This window comes from Vombatus ursinus, unplaced genomic scaffold, assembly GCF_900497805.2.
Source record: "Vombatus ursinus unplaced genomic scaffold, bare-nosed wombat genome assembly UNPS02015406.1, whole genome shotgun sequence".
Taxonomy (NCBI): Eukaryota; Metazoa; Chordata; class Mammalia; order Diprotodontia; family Vombatidae; genus Vombatus; species Vombatus ursinus.
This window is the reverse complement of record NW_020955184.1, coordinates 4,144,994-4,153,664: the sequence shown is the minus strand read 5'-3', so window position 1 is coordinate 4,153,664 and position 8,671 is coordinate 4,144,994. Positions and strand designations below refer to the sequence as shown.

General features: G+C 37.0%; 1 protein-coding gene and 1 pseudogene across 2 annotated transcripts in view; both read left to right on the top strand.

The window, feature by feature from the left end:
• The window catches only part of KIAA0391 (KIAA0391 ortholog), a 77,077-nt gene that overhangs the window by 28,743 nt on the left and 39,663 nt on the right, over positions 1 to 8,671 (top strand). For both annotated transcript variants that reach the window (XM_027847431.1, XM_027847430.1), the window contains exon 2: positions 6,869 to 6,916. In XM_027847431.1, coding sequence (XP_027703232.1) covers positions 6,869 to 6,916 — 48 coding nt within the window. The remainder of the gene's footprint in view (positions 1 to 6,868; positions 6,917 to 8,671) is intronic.
• LOC114032175 overlaps positions 7,784 to 8,671 on the top strand; it is a 1,879-nt pseudogene continuing 991 nt past the window's right edge.

Genomic DNA, 8,671 nt, shown 5'->3' with positions numbered 1-8,671 from the left:
AGCTTAATATGAATGTGTAAGTAGAGCCTATATCAGATTGCATTCCTCTTGGGGAGGAAGGGGGGGAAGGAGGGGGAGAAAAATTTTAAACTCAAAAACTTATGGAAGTGATTGTTGATAAATCAAAATAAACTAATTTTTAAAAAAAGAAAATGAAATTGCTAGAATAAAAAAAGAAAAAAATAAGGCATTTATCAGAAACTGTTTTGTCCAATTATATGCGTACAGAACTGATAATTTAAATGAAATGGATAAATTATAAAAATATCCAGATTAATGGAACAAGAATTAGAGGATTTAAATAACTAAATCTTAGAAAAGAGAATGTCTTAAATGGATCCCAAACCCTCTCAGCAACTTTCTCTCCCCCTCCCACCCACCGCGCCCCCAAAAAAGAGAAAACCAGGTAGGATCTGATGGGTTTATATTTAACTTATATCAGATATTCAAATAACAACTAATTCTTATGTAGGCTCTTTACAGCAATAAGAAAAGATGCAGATATCTTTATTCATACACATTGGCCTTGATAACCACTCTAGGGAGAGAGAAAAGCAAAAGAAAAGACCAATATCCTTAATTAATAATATTGCAAGAATTATTAATAAAATATTAGTGAAGTGGCTATAGCAACATATCAAAAGTAGTATATACTATGATCAGGTCAGATTTATCCCAGAAATGCAAGTTTATTTCAGTATTAAGAAAGCCTTAATATAATAGAGCATATTAATAAACAGAAATAATTGAAACTACAGGATTATATCAATAAGAAAAGTCTTTTGAAAAAAATCTTAACACATTTCTGTTAAAAACAGTAAAAAATATAGATGTCCTTTTCCTGAATACAGTATAGTAAATAGCTATCTAAAACCAATAAGGAGCATTGTGTCCTTGCCAACACAAACCCTTCTGTGTGCATAAGTGGTCCCATTCTATCCTCCTCCAGCAGATTTCCCCCTCTGTCATCCCTACCCTTTTACTTCATTTTCTATCATCTGTTTTCCCACTACCTACAAACATGCCTATGTCTCCCCCATCCTCAACCCTCATTTGAACATTTCATCACCACTGTCATCCCTTATCTTTCCTGCCTTTTGTGGCTAAAGTCTTGAGAAGGCCATTTACAGTATGTTCCTTCACTTCCTCTGCTCTCATTCTCTTCTTAACTCTCTACAATCTGGCTTCTGATCTCATCCTTCACCCAGTCTTCGAAGTTACCAGTGATTTCTTAATTATTAAATCCAATGCCCTTTTCTCATTCTCATTCTTCTTGATGTCTCTTCAGTCTTTGATTACCCTCTCCTACTGCCTTCTCTCTAGGTTTTTAGGACATGTCACTATCTTTGTTTTCTTCCTACCTATCTACCCACACTCCTCAGTTGCCTTTGCTGAATTCATATCATGCCTGGTAACTCTCATTGACTCAAAGACCTTCTTCTCTTCTCCCTCCATACAATTTCACTTAATGATTTCATCAGCTCCCATGAATTCGGTTGTCATCTGCATGCTGTTAATTAACAAATCTACTTATCCAGCCCCAACCTGTCTACTATCTTGCATCTTCAACTACTTTATTTGTTACACTTCAAACATGGAAATTTTTTAACTTTAATGTTTGACTTTAGAATTTTTAAAAAACCTTTAAAATATTTATTTTTAAATCTTGTTACATTTATTACATTACTTTTCTATTTATTATATTATATTTCTCCTTTTTTCATTATTTCTATTAATATTCTTAACTTTTTAAGATGAATTTTGTTTTATGTGATTTTATATCATAACTCCATCATGATTGAATATGGTAGAAAATTTGTAAATTAATTTAGTATTGTCATTTTTATCATAGTGGTTTGAACTAACTATGAATAACATATGTCTACCACATTTGTCTTTCCTTTTTAATTTTTTCCCTTGATAATTAATTATTTTTAGTTTTTAACATTCATTTCCATAAGATTTTGCGTTTTAAATTTTCTCCCGCCCCAAGATGGCATGCAATGTGATATAGGCTCTACTTATACGTTCATATTAAGCATATTTTCCCATTAGTCATGATGTAAAGAACAATTAGAACTAATGGGAAGAACTACAAGAATGAAGCAATAAAACAAAACAACAAAGGAAAAGGAGAGCAAATAGTGTGCTTTCATCTGCATGCAGACTCCACAGTTATTTCTCTGGATGTGGATAGCAATTTCCATCATGAGTCTTTTGGAATTGTCTTAGATTCTTGCATTGCTGTGAAGAGCCAAGTCTGTCAAAGACAGTCATCCCACAGTGTGGCTATTACTGTGTACGGTGTTCTCCTGGTTCTGCTCATATCACTCTGCGTCAGTTATGTAAGTTTTTCCAGGTTTTTTCGAAGTCTACCTGCTCATCATTTCTTGTAACACAGTAGTATTCCATTACATTCATATACCACAACTTGTTTAGCCATTCCCCAATTGATGGGCATCCCCTCAGTTTCCAGTTCTTTGCCACCACAAAAAGAACTGCTACAAATATTTTTGTACATGTGGGTCCTTTTCCCATTTTTATGATCTCTTTGGGGTTTTAATTTTTTTTTTTAATTTTGAACTTAAAAAAAACTTTTCCATATATAGAACCAAACACAAAAAGTGGATTATATATGAAATCATGATTCTCCATTTTCTATTATTTCTTTGTTTTGTAGCATATAATAAATTCTACAAGTTACATTCAAAACTCTTGCTTGTCTGTTTTTCCTTCTGAACTTCCTTATGTTCTGTTCTATTGAATTTAAAAATATTTTAGTGGCTCTCTTTTTTTTGGCATCAATATTACAACCCCTCCCCCACATGTACGCACATTTTCATCCCCTAACATTAAAAATCCACGAGAAAGACGAAACCAAAACTCTTTTAACAAATGAGCATAGTGTGGTGGGTGAAATCTGAAATGACTGAGGAAACAATGGTTTGAGCTTCTGAGCGTATCAATCTGTTAAACAGTACATGCCAATTACATAAGAAATCAAGATCAGGCCCCCTCAGCTTTGGCACTGGATCCCAAATACAATGGAAGACAAATTTTTACACATTAAAAACAATCAAATAAGACTAATTTAAAAAAAAACCAATTAACCAGGATTCAAAATTAGGTAATCTGATTTCTAATCAGAGGATAGATTAGGGGCTTTCTAAATTGAGAGAAAGAGAGTGAACAGGCACAATTCCCTGAAAGCAGAAAAAAATTCCCACCCTAGTGTTGATATTCAATCAACGTAACAAAGAAACAGTAACTGACCAGTATGGAGCCAGTTTAAAGTGTGGTTCACTCAACTCCCACAATACCCTCAATTGGACAACAAAATGCATCATAATAGTGCCCACATACAAACATTTTGTCTCTTTCTGCACCTTGAATCTTCCACCTTTGTGTTCAGGAGGTGGATAACATTTCATCATAGGTCTTCTGGAATATGGTTCATTATTACATCAGTCAAAGTTTTTAAGTCTTACCAAACCGTTTGTTGCAATATTGTGCTTATGTAAATTGTTCTCCTGGTTCTGCTTACTTTACTCTGTATCGGTTCGTACTATCCAGGATCCTCTGCAGTCCTTTTTTTTTCATCATTTTTTATAGCCTATTAATAGTTCATTCATATAAAATAGTTTGTTCAGCCATTCCTTAGTTGATAGGTATCCTCTTATATTCTGGTATTATCCTTCTTGGTATTAACCTCTAATCTCTCCTCTATTCAATTTATTTCTCTATTGAAGTGGATATATTTCTACACCAAACTGTCTATGTACACATGTTCAACTTTCCTTTTAAATAAGATTGAAGTTCATCTGATGCCCACTTCCCCTACCCCAGTCTCCATGTTTTTATATAATTCTCAAGCGTTCCAGTTTATATTAGAAATAGCAAGTTCTATCTCTTTCCTCCTTTCTGCACTAGCATATTCCTTTTACTCTTCCTTTTCTCTCTTCTCAATATCCTCAGAACAGTTAGTCCACCTACCAGCCCTCTTTTTTCTTATTTAACTCCCTTCAGTATTCTTTGAGGGTATTCAGGTTCTCAAAAGGTTTTTTCCCTTTTATCGCACTTAGTCCTGAAACATCATACAGCTCCTTCCAATTGCTCAAATAAATTTACTTTTCTAGTTTTCTGTGGACTCTTGTGGTTGTGTTTATATATCAGATTTCATACTCAGCTCTAGTCTTGGCAAAAATGCATGAAATTCCTTCATGCTGCCTCTGACTCTACAGGATCTAAATCTTTTATGGTTCTGAGATCTTGAGGGCTCATGAAGAATATTGTAATTAGATATTTGGGGACTGGGGTTTCAGTTTGGAAACCCTATAATATATTGATAATCTAAAGTCTTAGAAAGTTACCTAAGGGACTGATAGGTCACACAGTTGGCTTGTGTCAGAGGCAGGACTTGAACACCAAATCTTTCTCTAACTCCAAGACCAGTCCTTTCTTTCCTATAAAGAGATACCTTTACTGGCATTATTTTTCCCATTTTCCAGACAGGAAGCCAACTTGTCCACAGTCACATAATTAATAAGTGTTAGATTTAAATCTGAGATTTCCTCATTCTAACTCTGCCATATTATGTACTATGCATAAATCAGTGAGAAGAATGAGTCAGACTCAATGTATAATCTGCCATTTAGCTATTCAGGTTAGCCATTGTTTGGGCTTCTGTGGTTCAGAGTTAGTGTAACTAGCAATTGTTTCTGTTTTGGCCATGAGGGTCTTCCCCTCCCAGATTGATTTTTTTTTTTTAACTAGGTAAAAGAGGCCATTCTTTGCTCATTTCTTACCTAGCCTTAATCACTGAATGGGCTAGGCTCCGTCAAACTGAGACCTGGGAAAGACCTTAATTTAAAAAGGCCAAAGTCTCCATTGCTTCCAGAGCTATCTCCAGTCCTGATCTATATCTTGCCACTGGACCTTTGCACAGTTCTCCCTTGCTTAAATCCAATTCATATGCTAGTCATGGCATCACCTTCCCAATGTAATGGTCTTCTTTGAGAATGAAGGACAGGGGCAGCTAATGACCTGAGTTCAAATCTGGCCTCAGACCAAACACTTGACACTTACTAGCTGTGTGACCCTGGGCAAGTCATTTTGAAGAGGGTGGGGGTTTTGGGGTGCTCTTAGATGCACAGAGGCACCCCACGATCGTGGGAAAAAGCCTAAATCACGGTGCAGATCTGCCTGAATGAATTCAACTCAGATCTTCTTCCAGCCAGAGAAAAAGTTTATTAAAGATAAGCATATGGGCCAGACTCCAAAGGAACCCAAACATAAGTGATCTAAATAGGGTTCAAGGTGGTCAGGTGACGCTCACAAGGACGAGCAGTGTGAGGCAGTCTAGAAAGCTCAGCGTGGGCTAGGGTGGTCAGGCCAGGTGACGCCCTTAGGTTGGGCCAGCATGAGGGCTCTCAGCTTCTAAGCTTGAGAACAGCTCAGCATCAGAATGGAGGAAAGGTGAGCCTTAAGTACAGACTGAGGGAGGGGCCATCCAGTTTGAGTGACAGGAGGAGGGGTCCAAAGAATGGCCAAGCAGTTTGGGGTGAGGTGAGGAGGGGTTTAGGGAGATCTGGATGGGGGTGGCCAGCAAGCTGGGGCAAAAGGAACACTGGGGCCTAGCTAGGATTAAGGGTGGGAATGGCCAGGAAGGCAGAACAATGGGAAAGCCAGTTGATGGGGGAGGTGGATCATTTGGAAAAGGGTCCAGGTGAGAATTTCTGTTTGGAATGTCTGAGTGATTTGTACTGACAATGAGAATAGATAATGAAGGGAGCTGGAAGGGGAAGTTTGCTTTCAAGGGCTTTCAAAGGGAAATAAGGCAGTTTCTAAAACTTTAAGGATTTTCTGGGACCAGTAAACAAAACTGAAGCCAGGTTCTTTTTGTCAAAGAGAGATAAGTGAGTCTACAAGGAATCTCAAAGTTTTAAGGTTTTTCTGGGAATTGTAGGTAAACCTCTTCAACTTGACCCCAATTGCCTTAAAAAAAAAGAGAGAGAGAAAGATAGAGAATGAAGGACAAACAACAACAAGTACAATTGTTGAGGTTTGGATGCTAGGGGTGCTGAAACTCCAAAATCAGGACTTCCTGATGGGAGTGTCTGGGAGGTTGAATGGTGTCATCCAGAAATAGACAATGGAGAGCTAGGCTTTATTAGGGTAAGAAAGAACTGGAAGATAGAACCTAGATGATAAGGAAGAGGTTGAATGGGGTCTGGATAAGATCAAAGAGGGGAAATATAACCCAGGGCTATAGACTGTAGAGGGCTAGGCTTAATTAGGGAAACCAAGAACCTGGACATAGGGCCCTGGCAAGGAAGAGCCAGAATAAGAATAACTTCAGGGGACTGCTAGACTTCCTTGACCAGGTAAAGGTTCAAATAGGGTTCAAGGGTTTTCTGGGGCCCATAGACAAATGGGACCCAAGTTCTTTTTGGGGTGAGGGGCAAAGGTCTCGGCTTGGGCCCATACCCCATCACAATGTAGTAGGTTTTTGTTTTCTGTTTTTTGTTTTATTTACACTGTCCATTTAAAGTGTCATTTAAACTTTTCTTATGGAATTATAGATTTAGAGTTTGAAGGGACCTTGGAAGCTATTGATTTCCACACCACAAATTAAGGAAACAGGCCCATATATATTGTGTCTTTCCTGTGGTCACAGAGGTGGTAGTAGTAAGTAATAGAGCTGAAATTTGGACTGAAGTTGTCTGATTCCAAATCCAGTGCTCTATGCGCTACATCGCACTGATTATGTTAGTAAAGTATGTCATAAGTTTAGAATATTTCTAAATGAACTTTATTATTTTATGGCTAAATATAAATCTGAACCTTTTTTTTGCCAATCCTTTTATAGTATTCCTGAGAAAAAATGGAAAGGAGAATCTGTTACCATTCATAAGAGGTAAGAGAAATTTTTTGTTTATTTTTTAAAATCTTCAATTCAGACATGACTTATTGCATGATTATTGGCTTAATTTTTTTTTAAAACCTGGGAGAACAGAAATTGAGATTTAGTGGCAGTGTTGGAAGTGAGTTGTGGCTTCTGGTATGGTAGTGGAAGTGAGTACATATGAATAAGTCTAGTTTCTCCTGCAGCACCAGAAAACAACAAATACACCTGGAAAAAAGAGTAGTGATTTAAAAAAAAAAAAAGAGGAAAGAAAAGAAAGCTTCATAGGAAAAAGGAGAGAAAAACTACAGAGATGAGCAAACAAAATAAAAGGACCCAGTACAGTGAATAATGTTAAGATTAGTGAATAGAAATCTCCATAAGGAATTTTTAAATAATACTTATATCATAATATAAATATATAATATAGTTAAATGTATAGCATTTATATAGCATTTACTATGCAATAACTATATATTTAAAATAGAGTGGACATAGCACCGGAACCTTCGGATTGGCTTATAATCACAATGAGTTTTGTTTTTTTGTTTTTTCTTTTTAAGGAAGATGTGGCTTTTCTAGCATTGGAATTATAAGCTAACTACTAGAAAAATTAAGAAAGATGAACTTGACAATGGATAGAATAGAAACATGGTAGAAAACTTAATTGAAGCTGAGTATTCTGAGGAGTATAGAGAGGCTCAGACATTAGGAAAAATTAAGAAAAAGAAGAAAAATTGAGTTGAATTTTTTTTAAGTCAAAACAGAAAGACTTCAGATTTCTATAAATCAAAGCAAATGAGCTTGATGAAACAGTCTAAGAACTATTTGTGTCTGTCTCTGTGGTTTTCCAGCTGAGCTCAATGGGAGCTGGGAACAATGGCAGAGGTGGGGGGAAGGGGGAACCCTGGCCAGAGCCAGCACCAGCACCGCAGAGGTGGGGACCATAGCCTCTGCCAAAAAGGTCAGTGAACTAGAATGCACAGAAGATTTTCTAGCTAAAGCCAAATAATTCTTTTAAAAAAATGGGAAACTCTTCAGCAAAGTAGAATCCAGCTGATTCCTTTAGTTGAGACATACTTGTGAAGCACAAGGAATCTGGGAACCGTGTTGCCTTGAAAATCCTTGATAAACAGAAGGTGGTGAAGCTGAAAATAATTAAGAATACCCTGAATGAGAGGCATATCCTGCAGGCTGCTAAATTCCCATTCTAGATCAACTAGAATTTTCTTTCAAAGACAACACAAACCTGTATATGGTTATGGCATATATACCATGTGGGGAAATGTTCTCACACCTACAGTGGATCATAAGGTTCATGGGTCCCCATGCTTGTTTTTATGCAGTTTAGATTTTCCTGACCTTTCAGTATCTTCACTCGCTGGACCTGATCTAACAAGACCTGAAGCCTGAAAACCTTTTCATTAACCAATAGGTCTATATCTGTTGCGGTCTGAGAGGTTGAGACCCCTCAAAGTTTGGAGTACAGGATGGGGTCATCTGGAATGAATTCACAGACTCAAGCATTCTTTAAGTCAAGTTGGCAAAAAGTTTATTGTTACGCTTTTCAACGGGCAAGGATTCTTAAGGAACTTGCGACCTTAGAGGGGTACAGTTAAAGTTTATATAGGATAAAATACAATAAAACATGTGCCAGATATGCTAACTAGGTGATTCAGGGCCAGATCAGGGAGTGGTTAAGGGGTGGTCAGTTTTTAAAGGAACATGCATTTTTTGTTATCTACTGCGTAGACGTTTTACCCATAA